The following is a 22,776-nucleotide window of genomic DNA, read 5'->3' on the forward strand; positions in this document are numbered from 1 at the left end:
CTGCTATGCCCGCCAATCCCGGTCTGAATTTGATCAGAGACTGTGGTGCTCACTCATGCGCTACAAGCAGCGCTTTTACTGAGTGAGCTACCCAGCAACCCCTAGCTCAATCATATCTTGATCTGACTTTCATAAAAGCAGTAGATTTTACTGTGCTGAAGTACAGGAGTGAACCAGCATTGTTTATATATTAGAAAACTCAAATTGGTTATTGGTAAGGTAATTTGTTGGAACAAAAACCAGAACACAGACTTGCCCTCCAGGACCAGAGTTGTGCACCCCTGGATTGAATCAAGTATCCAAAAGCAAGAGTATGAATGACACAATTTCAGGGCTTGTATTACAGTTGATAATCACTACAGCATGCAAATTGACAGTGTCTTTGATTGGGCGGATACATAATTTGCATCGGACTCTCCGGTGGGGAGCATGTAAATCACTGTGAACATGCGCAGCACCATCTGTAGGCAAGGAGGCCATTTGCATGATAATGTGAGTGTAGAACGCAGGTGTGATACGACTAACTGCTGAGCAGAATGGGAGCACTGCTTTTACAGAGGCACATCTCCAGAGAACCTGGAGGACTCCGAAAACTGCAGTAGCCAAGATTCATTTCCATCAGGCACAACTGCAAGTAAACATCTTATCACACAAGGCGGCAGTGTAGTACAATGGGTTAGGGAACTGTGCTTGTATCCTAAAGGTATGGCACTGCCATAGTACCCTTGAGCAAGGTACTTAACCAGAACTACTTCAGTACACAGCCAGCTGTATAAATGGATCCAATGTAAAAGCTAAAATTGGGTAAATCGCTTTCGGATAAGAGTATCTGCTAAATGGCTATAATGTAATGAGACCAAGTTTAATGAAACTATATGTAGTAACCAGATAGAGCAAGAAAACACCACGAATGGTGCTCATTAAGCCTATTGTTTGTACTATGCTTACTGCAGATAAGAGTATATATTATGGGATTACACACATTTAATGGCTGTCAATAATGGAAACAGTCAAATCACCAGCATTAGAGTTGAATCAACATAAATGCGTAGCATGCCCACAATTTGAGAAAATGTTATTTTTCAGGCTGTTACCTGCTACAAAAGAATCTGAGGGTTGGGCTGGAGCACCTGCTGACTGAGCTAATTTGCATATCATTTACATGAATTTTGCATCACGCAGAACCTGCCCAGATGACTGGGTTATTTATATTACAATCTTACAATAAAAGGAAAAGGCTTAGTATTTTAAAAAATCACATGGGGTAACAAGATGTTTACCATTTCCCTGTGGGGCCTGAGCGTGTGTGTGTGTGTGCGTGTGTGTGTGTGTCTGTGAGCAGCTGTCGAGCCGCAGTGTGAGTTCATTTTATGATTGGATTGGTATGAATATGACAAGCAGAAACATCATGTTCCCATATGCTGTTAGTGGCCCTGCCAGTCTTGCTTCATGAAGTCATTAGATTGGTTGTGGGGGATCCAGCTGTCTGAACCGTCCACCTGCAGCAGACTGCGCTGCCTGTGTGCAATCTGCCTTTAATCAGGTCCCCGCTCCTGCCCTTAATGTGCGAAACCGCTAGCAGAGGCGGACCGTGGCGACGTCTCGGCCCCTCCATGGGCTGATCTAGCCCACGCGATGTTCCCCTTGACCCTTCACCTTGGCCCTTTGGCTTCGCCGGGCCGCCTCTCCGACCCTTCAGAGGCGCAGGTAGCCGTGACGACGCCGTTACGGGACGCCGTGGGCACATGTCGCCAATTTTTATATCAACGCGTGGCTTTCATTTTTTTGTTGATGGGTCATGGTGGGAAACATACTGTAATGGGGTCTTGGTCAGGGCGGCAGATCTTAAAGATATTGTAGGGGTGGGAGTCATAACCACAGCAGGATCTATCATTGCCTGGTCCATTACATCAGGAATCAAGTGCCCCTGCTGTAAAAAGGCTAGGAACGATGAGCATTCTGCCAGGGCGACCGTTCTGTGAAGTTTCCTGTAAAAAACACGACCGTGCAACTAGCTTTCACGGGAATGTTGTTCTCCATAGATAACTGCAGGTGCTCAAAGAAATAGATGTCTAATGCCAGCCTTGAGAAATGGAAATAACGGAGAACTGTGAGGCTAAAGAAGTAATTTGCCATTCTCTAAATCTGTCCAATCACTGCTATGCACTGTTTGTACCTGCTGGAGCCCCATCCGTGTTGACTGGCATTGTATGTACAATAATAACTGTTTTTTTCTGGTGTATACACTAGAGAATGATTTGCAGTTCATCACATTACATTGCATTGCACTATATTCATTTAGCAGATGCTGTTATCCAGAAGGACTTATTGGACTTGCGGTTATCCTAATAGTTTCAGCAACCATTTAGAGTTACCATTATAGTGTAATTACCATTTCCAGTGGAAACTGGGCTTTTAACGGGCGAAGAGTGTGTGTGACAGAAGAAACCTGTTGGCCAAAAAGTGCAGTCAAAATCCCAGAAGCTTGTGCAGGATAGAAAGACCCATCGGGCATGAGTCACATTATAATAGAAACCACAGAAGAAGAGGCTCTCAGTCTCTAAGTGGATATTGCATTACTCAGCTCCGTGGTTTTCCATAACCGGGGAGCCACAGAAATCACTCTGGGGCCACAGGGGTGTGGTTACGACCTCCACCACAAAATCTTGAAGGACCCGGTTGTTTTTCTGCAAGAGACATCGGAAATAAGAAACCTAACCATTTATTTTGCAGGTTTGGTGGACTGCCTTTCTACAAAGGTACCGATTTGATTGTAGCTTTGTGCATCTCTAAGCTCTAGTGGTGGCTTCCAAGCATGCTAACCTTATGCAAGTTGCTTTGGCTACAATCGTCTGCTGAATGGCTCAGTGGTAAATTGGGATGGAAGGGTGGGAGGGATGATTGGGGGAGGGGGGTGTTTCCCATTCCCTACGGGCTCCCATCCCCTACGGTTACTCCCCAGTACAGGAATCGATCAATGAGCCTGCGGATCGATCGATGTGACGTGATGACGCGGCCCCTGCCAGGCGGCCAGATTTACCGCTGCCTCCCCGTCGGGCCTCCTGAAGGACTCCCTAAATCACGCCCCCCCCCTTGCTCCTCTCCCCTCAGACGAGCAGGTGTCCTGCCAGGAGCGTTGCACAGAGCGCCCCACCGCTTACAGTGGAAACAAAACTACAACCATGTCCTACTTCACCAGCACGAAACCCCTTACAGAAATTAGTTCAACACGCCCAACAATTCATAATATATGGCCAAATGGGTACATATTATTGTCACCATCATTGCAATATAATACACAACAGTGAAATATGCTTATCATTACATTTTTACAAAAATGAACATGTAGCAAGTACACTACATTTCCAAAAGTATGTGGACACCCCTTCTTATTAGTGGACTCAGCTATTTCAGCCACACCCATTGCTAACAGGTGCATAATATCAAGCCATGCAATCTCCATTGACAAACATTGACAGTAGAATGGGTCTTACCGAAGAGCTCAGTGACTTTCAACGTGGCACTGTCATAGGATGCCACCTTCCAGTTAGTCTAATTTATGCCCTGCTAGAGCTGCTTCAGTGGACTGTAAGTGCTGTTATTGTGAAGTGGAAACGTATAGGAGCAACAACAGCTCAGCGGCTACACAAGCTCAGATAACGGGACCGCCAAGTGCTGAAGCGTGCAGCGTGTAAAAATCGTCTGTCCTCGGTTGCAACACTCACCACAGAGTTCCAAACTACCTCTGGAAACAACGACAGCACAAGACCTGTTCATCAAGAGCTTCATGAAATTGGTTTCCATGGGCGAGCAGCCGTAAACAAGCCTGAGATCGCCATCCGCAATGCCAAGCATCAGCTGGAGTGGCGTATAGCTTCACTATCTGACAGACAGGCAGTCTGACAGACGGATCTGGGTTTGGCAGAATACATAATGGCAATTGTACTGGCTCAAATATATACGATGTAGTGTATATTCCAATGTATTACATTTATGTATGGAGGATATGGATCAAAAAAATAAAACACGCAATACGCAAGCAATTCCATAGTGCATGTATGTTTAGATTCATGACCAGGGTTTATTTGAAAAAGAACTGTAGTAGACGAGGGGTAACATGTTGAGCACACACTTGGCTTCCTTCTAATAGTCTGCATGGAAAGTTCCAGAATTCTGAACCCGGCCCAGCGGGTAACCAATCACATTCCACTTTTTCATACCACATGATACATGACCTGTCCATCATGCATATTTCACGTACTTCCAGAACCAGAACCACCACACCTTCTGTCATCAGGCCGATGATGGCAATGGAATGAATACTAATAACCCGGAGTGAGAACTCCCACAGCAAAGTAAAACAGCATTCCACCCACAGCAAACAGTGAAACAGCATTTCACCCAGTGCAAACAGTATTTCACCGAATGCAAAGAGCAAAACAGCATTCCACCCAATACAAACAGAGAAACAGTATTTCACAAAAGAATAAAAGGGTCACTTGTCAAATACCCATACAGCAAAAGGGGAAGTGCATTTAGCAAATGCTGGCCTGGTGCTATTAGTATAATGACATCCTAATTAAATTTCCACCTCGCTTCGTAATCCTTGCTGCTGCTCAGAGAGCTCGCCTGTTTTAATTGGATGGACAAAGGGTTCCGCTGGGCTGAGGAAAGTAATCATTTCACTGCCAGGAACTGCCAGCCTGAGACATTGTGGCTCACAGGACGGACCTCTGCGGCTGTGAAGCTGTGCGCCACACGGGCTCGTTCAGCTTTTCTGCACCGTGTCGAAAGAAGAGCCAGGTTAGTTCACTAATATGCCTGCTGCATGACTACAGCAGGAAAGTGATTACCCTCATCTGACCTGACAGTTCAGACCCAGTCTCTTCTTAACGATATCTGGGAAAGTTTGAGAAAAGAAGACATTGTAAAATGTCCGATGTAGGCAGTACATTGGAACTAAAATTTGAAGGCATTAATTATGTTGCCAGACTCACCCGTATACACAGAGATAAGGACAACTACACCAAATTAAAATACAGCATCGAAATACTGCAAAGTTCGAAAATACATGGGCAACTGCGCAGATCACTGCAGGTTTAAGGGACTGTAATATATCACACTGCTGCGAAACATTTGTTATTGTACCTTCCAAAAAAAAAAAAAAAGTCCACAAACTTCTTATATATTGCAGTGCATGCCATTTTCCTGTGAGTACCTATGGTGTATCTGTAGAAACCTGCTGCAGTGAATAGGCACTCCAAATGATGCTTAGAAAGGTCAGACAGAGGTCAGCCGCACACCTTCCTCTGTTATAGATGTCCTGTTATCAGTCGGCAGGCAGGGTATTGGCAGGGTCTCCAGATGAGACCTCGCACAGACTGTAAATCAGGACCTGATCCATTTAGAGGGAGCAGGGGACCGGACTGCAGTAATGAGAGAGCTGGTAATGAAACCAACTCAGCAGAGACTTAGGACTTAGAACTTAGAACATTCACATACACGCATGCACACTCACAAATGCACACACACACGAGTGTGCACACAGACGAACGCATGCACACACAAACGCATGAACACAAGCACACACGAATGCACGCGCACACATGCACACAAACGCATGCACGCACACATGAATGCACACACACACAGACACACATACATGCACGCACACATATGCACAAACACATGCACACACATGCAAACACTCACACACAGTAATGAGACAAAACAACATTTGCCCTTGGATGTGATATTAATGACATCATTTGTTGCAGGGAGTGCATTTGTCGTATTCTATAGCACATAAAGCAGCAATGCGCAAATACAACTCAGATGTCTCAGGGTGGAGAATAACAATCTGCGCAGGTAGCGCCTAAATCTTTTAAGAGCATGTCACCAGGGCAGCAACTTTAAAGCACAGATATACGCATTCCTGTAGGAATTATTTCAGACATAGCTTTGGAGAACAGAGACATGTATTTCAGTACACATTCCTTTTGGAGAGGGGAGAGAGTGATCGTTTCATTTTACTTTCGGGACGGAACTCTTCATTGGGAAGGATGCGCGTAGACTTAACGGCTATCCCAGGTCAGAAGTGGCTACAGTTTTAAAATACGAAGCCACTACACCTGCTGTCTCAGAACTCAAAGGCCTGTTTGCAAAGATATGATCAGATATAATTACTTCTCCATAATGAACCAATCAACAAAGACCCAGCTACAGAACGCAACCAACCAACCGATGAGCCTGTGACAACCTCACCCAAGTTGTGAAAGTGAAAAACAAACACAATATAACAATATAATAATAATAATAATAATAATAATAATAATAATAATAATAATAATAATAATAATAATAATAATACAGCAGTATGTTTACTGGGATCTGCCCATTTTAGAGAATCTCTTTTTGTGTATTTACCACCAAATGTTAACACTGCCCCCCCCCCCCCATCCTGTTTGGCAATTTTCGGTTGAATTCACCCACACAGACGCCTTGCCACAGTGCTTCCCCCACCCCCCGGCAGCCTGTGACAGACAGTCCCCCTGGACCCCCCCCCCCCCCCCCCCTATGCGGATGGGTAAACCCAGCCCGGTCCCCAGGTCTGTGCTCACTTGATGAATGGCACACATCTGCTTCAGGGCCGGGAGCACCGGGAAGAGCCATGGCTGTGAAATATACGGGGGATTCCTGTCCCGCCCGCCGTCTGGAACAGACTCAGCGCCGAAAGACAGGCCGCCCCCACGTCTCTCCCCAGCACGCTACTGCCTGATGCACCACGCTACCGCGTATTTCATGCAGATATATCTCTCAAACTGTGCATCCCCCTCTCTTTCTCCTTCTCTTTCTCCTCTCTCCCTCTCTTTCTCCCCCTGCCTCTCTCAATATTAGCGTTAGTGGCAGTTTGTGCGTGGTGACTTGCAGGAAACTGGCAGTGTTGCAGCTACTGTCCCGTGCTGTACAGTGCAGTCAGTTGCATTTGCATGCGTTGACTGTACAGCTGGCCCACGCCTCTTGAGGCTTCGAAATGATTTGTTTTACAAAGCAAGCAATTTGTCAGCACTGTCTAACTAAAAATAGCCTCAACAACACCTCAGGACCATTACTTTCTGACCTATCAGAACTATAGACAAAGCAAAACCAAACCCAAACCAACTGTAACCAAGCAGAATAAAAACCATTTCTGCTTTCCTTTATACAGGGGCATACTAAGTCATTTCTTATTTTAAAAGCAACAACAACAACAACAACTACCACACACTCACGGATCTTTACAGAATCGGGCAATGACCCGATGACCTGATTAATTTGTTCATTCTTTAAATTCACATTCATTAATCCCCGGCAATGAACAATCAACTTGAATCTTAAATTGAAAGAGTCTCTAATCCCCCCCCCCCCCCCCCCATTGGCCTCTGTGGGCCGCAGAGGCACTTACTGCCAGCGCTCCGTGATCTCACACAGACCCACACTGGGGATAATTACCCTCTCCTACAGCACTCCCGCAGCCGGTGCGAAGATAACATTAGCTTCTCCGGAGCGTCCCGCGGGGTGGTGCCTCTTCTCTCTCTTGCACTCGCTTTTAATGTGATTGAAAGAGGCCAGCCTCGGCATGGCTTCTTGCAGACACATTACATCACACGTGTTACATTTAGGCATTTAGCAAATGCCCTTCTCCGGAGAGACTGCATACGTAAGTGCATAGAAAAAGGCGCAGGCCACAAAGAACAGCAGCTCATAAATGCACCTACAGCAGGGGGTCCTCAATCTTATCCAGAAAGGGCCAATGTGGGTGCAGGTTTTCGTTCCAACCAAGCAGCTACACAGCTGATCCTATTAATCAAGGCCCTTAGCAAAGACTATTGTGGTTGATTAGTAGAATCAGGTGTGTACCTGCTTAGTTGGAACGAAAGCCTGCACCCACACCGGCCCTTTCTGGGTAAGATTGAGGACCCCTGACCTACAGTATGAAGCTAATACCCACAGTAGGTGGAGGAGGGAGGCTGAGAATGAAGATCTTGAAGCAGCAAATGGGTTTGAGCACTGAGCACTTAAACATTTTAATACTGGGACCCAAATTAGAAATGTAGTACCTCTCAGGGGCCCACCAAATCTCATTTAACCTTTATTTTACCAAGAGAGTCCCATTGAGACAGAATCTATTTTACAAGGGATACCTGGCCAGGAGGGCAGCTCAGAAGATATTACAAGGAGAAATACACATACCATAGCGTAGTGGAATACAGACTCATTCCACGACCCACCTCATATACTCCTACGTCCCATTTCAGGTCCCAACCCATAGTTTAAGAAACATTCGCTTTGGGGTTATACTGTAGTTTTCAACATGGCAGTGGTAGCAGACCCATTGATAATGATAAATGCTCAGAGCCCAGCATTAAATTAACTGAGATGCAATTTATACATGGTAATCATCCAGACCTCCTGAAATTAAGTCGAAATGAATTGCCCAAAGTGGGCGGGGCTCATGGGGGAAAGGGGCGGGGACTTACCAGAGTTTCCTGCAGGAAGATCTGGAGCTGGGTGTGGCCGTGCCTCTCGGCGAGCTTCAGGGGCGTTTCCCCTTGGCGATTGGCGATGCTGAGGGCGTGCTCTGCCCCCGGGCACTGCAGGAGCACACTGGCCACGCCCAACAGGCCGTTCTGGGCCACAAAGTGCAGCAGGGTGGGAAGATCCTCAGAATGTCCCTCTAAAAAGAGAGCCGATTATTTATCTTGGGTTTATGTACCTTACATACATTACATTTGGCAGACGCTTTTATCCAAAGCGACGTACAATAAGTGAATTGTACACATCTTCATACACACACAACCTTTATTGACCCTTATTAGCACCTGTGAAACTGTTAGCCCAAGTCAAAGAGACCCTGGACATTACTGGGATTTTAAAGGAATACACATATAGCATTTCTGCTGAATACTTACTGCAAATTATCTCAATTCCAAACAATATAAACAATATACTGTATATGGTTTTCTTAATGTTTGCCATTCACCTCTAGATTTAACAGTGAAAGTCTCATTCTATTTTGTGATAAAGATTTAAATATTTAAAAATCCACTATACAGAATCATGTTAATCTGTGAAAGGTTTTTTTCATGAAGTAGATTATTGATATTTAATGTTTTATTTATTGTTTTGAACTACAATAAAGCAAATACAGACGATGAGCAGCACAAAACAAGAACCAAAATTACTCTGGTTTCGTGAACAATGGCACCAGGCCAGGTTAACATCATTCACAGACCAGTGAGTGCATATGTATCAACACTAAAAGCAGAAATGCAAATGAATTATGCGAACCAAGAACCAAAACACAAATCTAGAATTCATACAGACTATATTATAGTCTGTGATGCCCAAGCATGCTATTCAAATATTAACAGATCAGTACTGTATCCTTGTGAATTGTACTACTGACTTTACATTACATTACATTTATTTGGCAGATGCTTTTATCCAAAGCGATGAACAATATGTGCATAATGAAGGTCATTGGAACAACTACAAAACACAGGTCCGATAAGGTACAATACTCATTTTTTAACATTTGTTCATAGCCATGAACACATTAAGTCCAGTTCACACAGTAAACATTACTCTCAGACCTAATCTATGCTAGACCTATCTATCAGACCTAAGTCAAACTAGGAGGCATGACAAGATACAACATCAAGATAATGATACAAAGTACAATATAAGTTCTGGATGTAACATGAAACATGGTACAGGCACATGTAACATGAAAGTGGCACAGGAACTTTACAGGCACTTTACTTGTATAGCTACTCATGGAGAAAGGCGTGACCACTTTGTATCTCAATTGTTCTTGTATGTACTGAGTAAATTGTTCTGTTTGTGTGAATAAAGGGAGTTAGATCATGTTCTGCAGATGAAAACCATAACACATAGAGCACCCTCTGTTTATGCAGAATGCATTCTAAGGAGGGGGTTGGGTTGACCCTTCTTTTATACCCTGTATGCTGGTTCTGTGGAGCAAAACAAACAAGGATATGCAGTTCAACAAGTTCTTGAATGAGAAACAGGGCCAAGCATGCGTTGAGCTAACAGAATGGTGAAAGCATGTCATTAACAAAACAAACAAAAGATGAGCGATTGTCCGAAAGCCAGAGGCCTAAAGGCAGAATCTGTTTTGTGTAGTTTTCTGAAAAGAAAAGCATTCTTTCTCCATCGTACTGACTGATGATCCCAATGCAAACAGCTGCTGATTGACCATAGAGTGAAATGAATAACTAGGAGTGCCCTCCAGCTCAGGCAATCAATAATTACGATGCCTCCAGCTAAAATGATTATAACAATATGCTATTTCTCATATTTAGAATTTTGTTTAAAATACTGCAAAGCAGACCATCTGGTTTTGAATGAATATGTTATATCTCTCTGCAATGGTTTACACTTTCAGCATTGCATTGTGATTTAAAGGTTTCAGCTGAAAACACACTTGACCTTTTTAACTAGTTTTACACTTTTCTGTTTTGTTTTTCTGCACTTGTTTTAGTTTGTATGCATTTAACCCTTATTTTTGTACCATCTTTTAATACCAGTGTGAGAACCTTGAGCTGCTTGGTAACTAAAATATGCAGACAAGACCATCTTACGGCACCATGTCACAAAGTACATTTTCAAGTAAATGTCACTTTTAAAGGTATTTCTTCAAAAACAGTGTTTTAGTACTTAATTTCACAATTTCTTATTTTTATTGACAGTTTTTTATTTATTTTATTCTTCATTGTTTTGAGAAGTTCTCATAAGTTCTTAACATATGTTGTTCTCTGCCTTTTTTATTACGTGTTGTTTTATTGAGTTCTATTCTGTTAAGAAATTTTTTTTACCTGTGGCCCAAAAAGCTCTTTCTACAAAATTATTTGTTTATTATAACTTTATCTGACTAATTCAGAATGTTTTCATTTTAAGGGTGGGGAAGCCATTTCCACCACAGGGCCAGTGTCTGCATGATGTTATCACGAGAGAAGAATTCTTCCCAACCCTAAGCTGGGCTCAACATCTGACACGTCTATTAAGTAAAGCTGACCAATTCACTTGCAGCTCCATTTGAAAGACATCCCCCTTTAAATGAGTGTCATAATTTCAGCCTGTGACAGTCTATTGCCCTGTCTGTCCAAGGAGCAGGAAGGGTGATAAAATTGAACCGGGCATTGAAATGTCAAAATGTCATTAAATACCAGTTTCATTAATTAAGCAGCCTTTTGAGGCTGATAATGGCGGCTTAAATGACAGGCTGTAAGTTTAACACCAGGAGTGTTTTAAACAGACTGTTTATAATAGGGTCACAGTGATGGTTGTGCATACTGTGCATCCTCCAGCATTATTACTGTAATGTTTGTTGTCACAACCTAAATGTAGACCCATAACAGAAAAAAAAACTGGAATGGGAGTAGATCTGCTCTACAGACTGTGTTGTGTTTGATGATTATAAGGTCCCCATAACCCCCTCCTTCAGTTTACTGTAAACTCACCACAAGAAATTAACAGAAATTTGGTTACCTCAACTTCAACCTCAACTTCCTCTGTTGCACAAGGTGTCGCTGGCCAGTCAATAATATTGTTCTGGGGTATTGGTAGAGGCTTCAGAGCATGTGTTGCCTTTAATTTTCTTGTACTACAAAGTCTTGTACTAAATACATTGTTTATTGGGTGCTCCCAGTACTCTGGACCTTATGGACCTTTTCTGGCTCTCTCAGTTCAGCGTGAAAACAATTGAAATTGCAGAACAATACAAACTGTAACACACAAAAATTGATACTTGAGGCCCATGAAAAGTGCTTGTTTAACATGCATGTCATTAATCAGCATCTGTGGTGAAATGGGTGATGGTCATCCTATCAGTGAAAGGAATGAAAGGATATTTGTCATACACATTTTAAGAGTTCCCTGAATGTAAGTATGTTTGCTGAAAAAGGTACCTGGTGTGAATTTATACCATAACTTTCCGGAAATATAAAGATAAAATAAATTTTGTAACTGCATTGGTATCCGGTTAATCAGTTGGTCTAATTAACTGCATGTAATAGACTGCATTTTAACACACAAGTCACACAGCCATCGTTATTATAAGATGTGGAATATGTATTAGCTCATATTAGGGAAGTGTTCGTCTCTCACACAGCAGAGCTATTGAGTACAACATTCACCTGGAACCAAAGGTCAAATTAAAACTGGTATGACTCCAGAGTTGTTCCTTCGTCCATAATTTTGAGTGGTTATTCTATATTCTCTTTCTGGAATAATTAATTGCACAAAACTTGTTGCCATAACATTTTTTCCAACACCAAGTAACAAGCAATACTGTATTACGGGGATGCATTACTCAGCAGCCTGTTTAAAGTGCTGTAACAAGTCTAAGCAGGTTTCTGAACAAGGCCACAGTCCCTATTGGCGCCATGGCCTAGTGTATGGACTGCATAAGGTGACAGCTATATAATTCAGCACTTAACTAGAAAGAATGTATGCACTAGGCACAACAATCTCCGCTCACATGAATATGCACAGCAAATGTCTTGGCAATCCAGTCATTACTTTTCGAGATAAATTTGGCCTGATTTGACCAAAATCAATCAATTTCTTCCTCTTGGGATGATAAATATGCACCGCAAATTTCATGACACCCAAGCCATTACTTTTCCAGATGTGCCGATCACAAACTGGAAGTTTGGTCTGATGGTGGCGCTAGAGGAAAAAGTCATGGGGTCATCAAAATCAATAGGCTTCAGGGAAAGTACCAGACAGAGTGCTGTGAAATTTGCTGTGAGACATTCACGTCTCAAGAGGAAGAAACCTTTTGATTTTGGTGACCTCATCACCCTTCCTCTTGCGCCACCATCAGGCCAAACTTCCAATTTGTGAACGATATATCGGGAAAAATAATGGCTTGATTGCCATAAAATTTGCTATTAAGCCATCACTTTTCCAGATATGTCTGTCACAAATGGTAAAACAAACGGGACAGACAGACGGATGTCACTACGCAACCTCCTTGCCGGAGGAAATAATTACTCTTATGTGAAATTCAGATGATACTCTGGAAGTGAACAGACTACATTTTCAACAATTAACACGTTACTGTGAAAAAGTACAGCGACTAAACTTATTATGACGGTTGAGGCTTGCCATATTTGTTTTGATAGACAAGGGAAATAAAACTATTTGTATGCATTATTTATTGCAGTGAAGATGTTGCGGATGAAATTCCGTCTGAGGTTTTCGGCCTGCTAGTGCTTGGCAGTTGAACTTTTCACTCTTGTGATTAATTACCATTAGCTTTAGATATGACAAATAATACAGTTTTGGTTTAAAGCTCATGTGCAGTATTTATGCTGCAGATGACAGCAGCATAAGCAATAGCACTGTTTAAACACAGACACTGTCTCTAGAATGGTCTTTACAATAACTAACATTACAGAGATTTTCTTGCTTATTTGTTCATTTGTTTGTTTAATTATTTATTTGTGGGATCATAATAGACATGTTTTTTTTACAACCTCTAATGTGGGTTCTACCCTTGGAAAAAACTGAAATCGTACGTAAGAGAGACTTGCACAGCCGTTACTGCACCACTCCTTGGAAGACATTCTGTTTCTATGGTAATAAAAGGCAAGTAAGGCATTGAATGGGAACCACAGAATGGGAGGACTTCCTTAAACCAATCAAAAACACTGACTTTCCATACCAAAACATCAGCGATTGGCTTAAACTGAGTCAGCCCCTCCCAATCCGGGGCACATAGAAGTCATGCGGGAATTGAGTGGTGGGAGCCCTGTGGGAGGAGTCGATGCCACCCTATGGCAGACCAGTGATTTGTGTATGGGCGGAGACTCACCGCCCTCCTGGTCTGCATCCCACTGCAAGCTCTGGAACCCTCCTGCTGGCATCTGCTTCATCAGGGCCGAGGACAGCACTTGGTCCAGCAGCTTGGGTGTGGACACCTGGAAGGCCTGGAATTGCAGGAACATGAGCACAGGAGAAGCTTTACCAGTACAGGTATTAACCCTGCAACCCCCCCTTCCCCCCCATTTCATTTTTTCCCCATTGTTGTATTTATATATAAAACAAAGACACATGATTATATGTCCTAGACACTGTAATGAATGTCCATGAATGCTTAAAGAATACAGTCTTGATTACCATAGTTGCACTTGCAATGGTCACGCTAGCCCTTGAAGCAGTCTCCAGGTCATTCACTCAAATAATTGCTTCTTTCCAAATTAGCAGATGCGTCTCCTCTAAGTGAATATGACTTTAACGAGTTCTCATTAACAATGATTCTTACCCCTTCAAAGGTGTATGGGGATTAATTGAGTTCCAGTTCATCTTCTGCCACAGACTGACGACATAACAATTTAAACTGCGGCCTGGCTTACTTAACGCTGAACTCAATACAAGTCACATGGGTTTGCTAGCCATGCCCATACTAAATATAAAGCTATATTCCATTTTCTTCCTATCACTACATTCTCCATTTATCTCTTGAACTTGCTATGGTGTTTAACCTTATGTTGTGAGATTAGAGTATGGATTGATATGACTATTGGTTGAGATCCTGATGACAGAGCAGCATACACAGTTCATTGCATAAACCATATGTATGCACTTATGTACATAGCACTCTTGTGATACCCCCACTAAACTGGGTGTGGACCAGCATGTTACATATGAATTTAACAGTAACATCTGTAATGACATTTATCTATAAAAGTATGACAGTTTTATGTCATTTGACATGAACTGACATCATCTGTTATATCATCTTGTGACAGCCGTTATGTCATGTGTATGACAGTGTTATGTCACCCTTATGTCAAAGGATTCAAGTAAAGTGTACGCAAAAATCACTATCTGAACTAATCCAATGGATGCGTTTCCAGTAATTAAACACAGAGTGAGCATATGGGACATTTCTGGTACATTACATTCTGTCTGGATTTGCGTATCTGAGAGAGAAGAAAAATTTTGTGTACTTGAAAAAGACCTTGCAACTTCAGCAACAAAAAAAAAATTAAAACAAATCAGGTTACACCTTATAAAATTCCAGCTTTACAATCACTCCACTCCTGAACCTCGGGTATGTGCAAATACTCCATTTTCAAATAAACTCAAGAATATTAAATTTAAAAAAAAATGGTACCTTTCCCTGGTCAGGGCAAAGAATGTGTTAACTTCATTACTAACCGAAATGCTCTCATAAACAGAAAAGCCCTCTTCCTGACTGATGGATGAGTTTTTCTCCCTATGAAATGGGTGGGGACAGTCTGCGTGGTGACACCTAGCAGAGTTTTTGAAATGCAAATACTGCTGCCCCGGCAATGGACAGTATGCCCATTGTTTGATGTCGACGGCCAAGCTGTTTTGTATGCAGTGATGCTGGCACTGAAACGCTGAGGTAAAATGTCATGTTCTTCAGTGCAGCCCTTGATGTATGTAGCACGAGGGAAACAGAGTTGATATGACATAATGGGGGTATAGATCATGCATTTAACAGGATTACACAGATGCCTATTTCTATACAGTATGCCTGTTGTTGATTAAAGGCTTTCAACAGCTGATTGGCTAATTGAAGACTGCAGATCTGTAGGGGTTACATGCAGTACTGTGATTTCACTGATTTGAGAGGCACTTGATATGTAAGGTCTTCAAAGACCATACTGATATTTTGAAAACTAAAGTTACTAATTTTTTTTTAACTTTGATAAAAAAACAACTATTTTTAAACCTGTTTTTTAAACGTTCTCTCATTTTGGAATGACTGGCTGTGTTTGTAGGGTTGCCTCATTGAGTCCACCCTTGGTCATGTGCTCTCCTATGAAATATGTGCAGAAAGCTGCTCCATAGTCCTTAGCTTTGTTCCTGCATCTTTTCTCTGTGCAGTCATTGCACCATGTGGGTGCGAATTCATGCATAGCTGGCTCAAACCACAAGGCACTCGATTGGCCAGAAGGATCAAGACAAGATCAGGACTGTTCCACAGACCGACACCCTATCAGCACTATCACGGTCAGCGTCTCATCTCTGCCCAAACAACTCCATTCTCTCTCCCACGCACTCTTCCTCAACCCCAAGCTACGGTGGCCCTCCAGAGACACACAGTGCCAAGAACAACTGGAGTACAACTGCAATTCAGCATAGGTAAAGAACTTCAATATCATTTCTCCCACTGTTTGTTATAAATATCGTAAATGTAATGCTGACAATATAAAGTATGGCTGCTCAACCCTTTTCTGGGAGATCTACCATCCTGTAGGTTTTCATTTCAACCCTAAGTTGGCATACTTGATTCTACCAATTAGCAGCTCAACAAGATCTTTAACTATTGAATAAGGTGTGCTTTGTTGGGGTTGAAGCGAAAACCTACAGGACAGAAGATCTCCAGGAACAGGGTTTGGTAGCCCTGGTTGAAAGCATAAAAACAGTGAGGGGTGATTTATTCACCCCTGTCTCTCACCTGCAGCATGAACTCCAGGGGGTCTGCCGCTTTCTGGAGGAGCAGCGCCACCTCGCCCATGGTGGAGTAGTACTGCAGCGTCGCCTTCCCCCTTGCCGTCCCGCCACAGTACAGCGTCACATCCACCACACCTGCAGGGAAGTCTGCAACACCCCACCAACACACCCTTCACACTGTCACACCTTTCATCACACCTGTTAGCACATCTATTACCAAACCTTTTATCACACCTGTTAGCACATCTACTATCATACCTCAAATCACACCTATTAGCACATCTTTTATTAGACCTGCTAACAATGGGCTGGCACAGTTGCTGTGCTGCAAGTTGGCTGGTACTGGTGAGTTTACATTTGTTATTCTGCAGGTGAGCTGATACAGGTGGTTGTCCTGTTGCTATGCTGCAGGTGGGCTGGTGCAGGTGAGTGTACTGTTGCTATGGCGAGTCCGGTGATTCTTACCTGCAGCTTTCACACAGAGCGTTTGTTCATTCCAGAGTACAGGTTTTACTCGTGTCCTCTCCTTCTTGCCTTGAAACTCCACCTCCACATCATTACTGTTCACAGCATCCTGCAGCAGAATATACACCTCTCCTGGGTCCTAAGAAACATAGCACACACACACAAATTATGATAAATGGTAAATGGACTGCATTTATGTAGCGCTTTTATCCAAAGCGCTTTACAATTGATGCCTCTCATTCACCAGAGCAATTAGGGGTTAGGTGTCTTGCTCAGGGACACTTCAACACGCCCAGGGCAGGGGATCCTCCTGAGCTATGTCGCCCCCTGATTATACACCTTTCTTGTGGTTTGCACAACACACACACACACACAGTTTACACCTCTCCTGGGTTCCACAGAACACAACACAACAACTACAAAATGTCAATGCAACGCCACAAACAAAACCTGCAAAAACAATGCAGCAAACACCACACAACAAACAGAGCAAGTGAACCGCAAACGCAACACAGCACAGTTACAACACAGCACAACAGATACAGCCTTGGACCTCTTCCCTGTGTTCAATGCACTGTCACTGCTCATTATAAGGGTGTAATTACACACGTATTACAATTTAAGTACACTTATTACAGTTCAACTACTGCACGGCGCATCCCAGCGCAGCCTGTGAAGGTGTGCCCGGGCTGACTGTTACTTTCAAGAAACGCTCAATTTCTAAGAACCGATGTGACAGCTGACTGCCGATTTTAATTAATTCACGGAGGGATTGAATCTGCCCATGATGCAGAACTTCACTCCCCCGCTACCCCGGGAGAACTACAATTTTGCTCTGGATCTTAAGTTTGGAAAAAGCTCATTAGGAATAAGATTTGCTTAAATCAAACCCTCATTTCTGCTATTGCACTGGGGTAAAAAAAAATCACACACACAAAGAAAACCACTTATTACAAAAGCTAAAAAACTGAAGAAAGAAACCCTCTGAAATATGTCCCCACGATAAACAAATTTTATTTGAATGTGTATTCATTGTTTTTACATTTTCTACAATTTGAGGTCTTTCATGTGAGGACTTGTTATGTGCCATCTATCCCGCTTGAATGACATCTGTTTGGGGTCCAGTTTAGCTGTGCTAGCCATAGCACACTGGATGTGCTTGACAAGACACCAGGGGTGAAACAATGCCTGTGCACAGGTGTGCCACACTGCGTTGGGTCTTAGCTGTCTGAGAAAGCACATGACGGCAGACAAATTTCTCTGCTTTTAGACCCAGTCATCTCCACCGCAATGGCACACCTCTCTGGGGGAGGGGCATCTCCATGTAGACAGCACGTAGCCCTCATCACTTCCCTGTCAGTGTGAACCATCACCCTGTAAAGAGGAGTGAGCTGACAGGCCGAACCTGGGGTTAAATGCGCTGCAGTTTAATTCAATCGGCAAATGCAAGAAATTAAATATGAATCCATTCATTGAAAAGTTCTGAAATAGAACCTAGTTTTTCCCGGATTGATTGGACTGAAAGGCTTCCCAAAGTTTGGCCCCTCCCCATCCGCTTAGGCCAATCACCTGAGCCCAGGTCCAGAGCTTTCCATGGGCCAATAGGGCATTGCTTGTCTTCCCATTTCTTTACATAGCAAGCTGTGGGGATTAATTATCGTCCAGAGTCTGAAAGCAGCGCGCTTCTTAAAACTCAACTGTACTTTTAGTCACATAATGTAAATGAGGCCGTTCGCTGGACAGCACTGTCTGTGATCATTAACAAGCAGTAGGCACGGCCAGCACAGGGAGCAGGGACGAGCTCAGAGTCAATCTGAAAAATGCACACACACCTCACAATTTACTGGATAACTCCTTCACCGACTGCACTAATGTTTTCCTTGAAATACGATCACTTCACTGATTTTACATTAGATACTGCTGTAGTGGCTTTTTCTTAAATTCTGCTTATGGTGAATGATTTCATTCAAAACACCAATACAATCTATGGAGCTTGTCCAACCCCGTCCTAATCCTTGTGGTCTTGATTTTTCAACCAGCTCTAGTGTAGAATACACCCCATTTAAAATAATTTCTGTTACTGTAACTGTAGCTTTGAAGCTGTCATAAACAAATGTTAGCAATAGACAGCTAGTTATCTAACCTCTTATTTCATCTCATACCAAGGAATCTCTGTCTAACCAGCAGTGTAGCTGATTCCACCCCTCTGTGACTGCCTTTACTGTGCCAGCAGAGCTAAGTTAAAGAACAAAACAGAGATGAATGGCAGTAACCCGCTTTGCAGCTAAAATGTTGCATTCTTTCAATAAGTTCTGCTAATTTTGTCATTTTACAACGACATAATGTTCACTTAATAAAAATGTTTACAAATAGAACATATTTTAACTATAATCATTTATAGAAATGTAGTTGGCAGATACGCTTATTAGGTTTTCATTCATACAAAGTGGGCTATCCTGCTCATACTGACTGGTGAACAGTATCCTCTCACCTGACATGTCTGTGTGCACTGATTGGTGTAGGGTATCTTGCTCTGTGTGCTGATTGGTGTAGGGTATCCTGCTCTGTGTGATGATTGGTAGATACACGCTATCCCCTCACCTCACAGGGTACCCTGGCGGGCAGCACTATCAAGGGGGGTCTGGTAGGCGGAGCCATGGCTGGAAGCTTCTTATCCTTCAGTTCCAGTCCCGCCACTCGTGTCGTGAGGGCACCAACATCCGTCACAGTCTGGGGACCTTACGAGAGCCAATCAGAGAGCACAGTTCATTTTCATACATCTATATGAAAACAAGGAAAAGGGTGAAGAAAAGTTTTTTTTTTTGTTTTTTTTTTTAATATACAAGGTTCTGCTTGGTTTCAAACACATATTCAGATTCATGCATTTCTTCAAATCAGAGATGAAATGATCAAATTCCAATTTCAATTTAGTCAGTTCAGTAAATTAATTCCCTTCTTTATTTGAGCAATCCTGAGTGAGCATTTAGGGCATTTTTTTCCAATTAATTAATTTATGTTGAATGAATTATTTCCAAAATTTACTTAAGTGGTACCAGCAATCTTTGGGCACATAAGGGTTGGAAATTCACATGGGATAAACATGTTCGAATGAACAGGATGTTTGTTTTTTGATGATGTGCACTGTTCCCCCCAAAAAATATAAAACGAAAGAAATGTATTCAAATTTTATGCTGAGAAACATGACCTTCCATGTTTCCTCATTATTCCCTCAGCTTGTTATCCACAAAAATAACCTGGCAATGCACAACCTGCTGTTTGTGATTAGAAGGGGCCTTTTGATTGAGAATCAATACATTTATGGCTGCTGCCTGCAATTCGTTGGCCAGCTGGACAGAGGGAACAGATGGATTTGCATGTGCGATAGTAAAACGGTGCAGTGGCACATGAGGAAGAGCGTGCGATTTGCATGCGATTTGCTATCCGCTGCCCCAGAGCAGCAATGCACCTCTCACTGACATCTGCCCCCAGAGAGGCTGCTTTTCTGCACTCAGATTACTCAGAATTAGTTTTTTTAAAAAAACTCAAATTCTTCTCCACTTTGTAAATTATACATTCTTTATTAGAATACTGACGCAGGAGAAAGACTAGAGCTAATAGCTCACATTTAACTACTAAAAGGAAGGAGACTGTGACAGGTCATACTCTTAATGAGCAACATAAAACACAAGCCCACACACAGGCCTTCATACACACACACACACACACACAATTAATACCAATGATTTAATACCAGTATGCTGCAAACCTGCACAGCTGTAAGGTTGCCATAGAAATTCAGATCACAAAAACAGAAACCTGATTATGTTCATTCAGCCCTGCTGTGACAAGTCATTTTGCACAGCATTCATTCTAGCTAACAGGAAACGTCTTTTGATGATGATTAGCAAATGTAAATTTAATGTAAATGCATTGCATTGTAGCGACTGTAGTATTGCAGCTTTGGTTTGAAACACCTTTTTTTTCCAGAAACAGTTACATTAGTCTGATTCGTGCCATCCCATTTTCATATCATTGGCAACATGCATTAGCCTCATATATTCATTTTACTGTTTTTATGCATATTGGCTCTATGTACTGATTGCTCCCACCTCAGCAAATAAAAATGTTCCATAAATGTGGCTCAAGAGTGCTTTTTTCTTTTTTGCCATTTCAGAAAATTAATATGATACTGGAAATATGTTATTTTGCACAAATTGATATTCACAGGCTTTTTAAATAAAGTGAGCACTTGTGATACAGACACTTATGATAGAGATAACACTGATGATAGAGACATATTAGAACATCTCACTGATGCAGTATAGTGCGATAGTCAAGTCATCAGAATGGTGCAGGTTTAAGTCTCAAGTATACCTTGGCTTTGATCTTTAAGCAAGACATTTCCTAGTGTGATTCACAAGGGGTATACAGTATAGACACATTTAGTCTGTTGCTTTTATTTGTACCTGAGGCATAGAATTACTTATGTCTCTGAATACCAATTGCCATACAATAGCCAACTGAGCATAAAATAATCTTTACTTAACTTTCAATTAAATTTCCCAATTAAGAAATTGTGGGCATGACTGGAACTTAAATTACTTTTCACGCTCATCTTTTTCTCAATCACGATGTCCACTGTGAGTCCTATATCTTTGCAAAACACTTCATCAATGGAACAAAATTTACCATGTTTATGATTTTACAATACATTTAACCCCTACGCGCAAGCCCCCTAGTGGCTAGGAGGCAGGCATCCTGAGATTGCTCCACTCAGACATTCAATGTTCCTACCTTACTATGAGTGGAAACAACAAACTGTGTTCTAGTTTTATTGGTAGACAATGCACGACAACTGTGCCAAATGCAAAGTTTCTACCAAAGTGCCACCATTGTTGCTTCCTTTGCCCATTTAACCATTTAATTTGTCCCCTCCCAGTCTCATCTGCAACTAACGTGACATATTGGACAATAGCATCTATTAGGGACTTCATAAAAGTATTATTTCATAATCAAGCATTAATACTCAATCATAGCAACAAGATAAAGCCAAGAGTAGCCCAAAGGTATGCCAATATGGGGCGACATAGCTCAGGAGGTAAGAGCGGTTGTCTGGCAGTCAGAGGGTTGCCGATTCAATCCCACCCTGGGCGTGTTGAAGTGTCCTTGAGCAAGACACCTAACCCCTAACTGCTCTGGCGAATGAGAGGCATCAATTGTAAAGCGCTTTGGATAAAAGCACTATATAAATGCAGTCCATTTACCATTTATCAATACAGCGGTAAAATATGCTCCTCACTGAATAGCAAAATGAACAAGAGGAATTCTTGTGTAATTATTCCACGTCATTTTACATCATCATTATCTGTGACTAAATGTGGAATAAATATACAATCTTACCATTGGTATTACATATAAAGATGTTCCTTTCTAGATTCAGTGTTAACTTGAACAATCTGTTTTAGAAATAAACATGCAAATAGAAAGCAGAGGTAGGTACAATATTTACATCAGCCACGCGCAAAACCCCACTTGCATTTTACACCATTGCCACTCTTTACAGTTCATTCTGGTTTAATACATGACTGTTTTGTCCAGTAGAGAACATTATACACTTTCCAATGGTTTATGGCACATCTCATGGGGCGTTTATAACAATGATTGAGAGTTGAGCGTAACAGCATGAATGGCTGCTTCAGCACAGTGTGTGCAGTCAACCATAACCTTATGCAGTAATATACAAGCACTCGTTTAAGTGTAATTGTTGTTTCCCTTCGGTCTTTGGCAGATTTAACTCATTTTGCCAGGTCA

General features: G+C 42.2%; 1 protein-coding gene across 5 annotated transcripts in view; it reads right to left on the minus strand.

The window, feature by feature from the left end:
* Positions 1-22,776, minus strand: part of LOC118231226 (B-cell scaffold protein with ankyrin repeats-like) — a 52,724-nt gene that overhangs the window by 21,104 nt on the left and 8,844 nt on the right. For all 5 annotated transcript variants that reach the window (XM_035424866.1, XM_035424869.1, XM_035424864.1 and 2 more), the window contains 5 exons: positions 19,567-19,703; positions 16,966-17,104; positions 16,505-16,647; positions 13,886-14,000; positions 8,520-8,716 (listed from right to left, as the gene is read on the minus strand). In XM_035424866.1, the coding sequence (XP_035280757.1) occupies positions 8,520-8,716; positions 13,886-14,000; positions 16,505-16,647; positions 16,966-17,104; positions 19,567-19,703 (731 nt within the window). The remainder of the gene's footprint in view (positions 1-8,519; positions 8,717-13,885; positions 14,001-16,504; positions 16,648-16,965; positions 17,105-19,566; positions 19,704-22,776) is intronic.

The sequence above is a fragment of the Anguilla anguilla genome, chromosome 7, assembly GCF_013347855.1.
Source record: "Anguilla anguilla isolate fAngAng1 chromosome 7, fAngAng1.pri, whole genome shotgun sequence".
NCBI classification, from domain to species: Eukaryota; Metazoa; Chordata; class Actinopteri; order Anguilliformes; family Anguillidae; genus Anguilla; species Anguilla anguilla.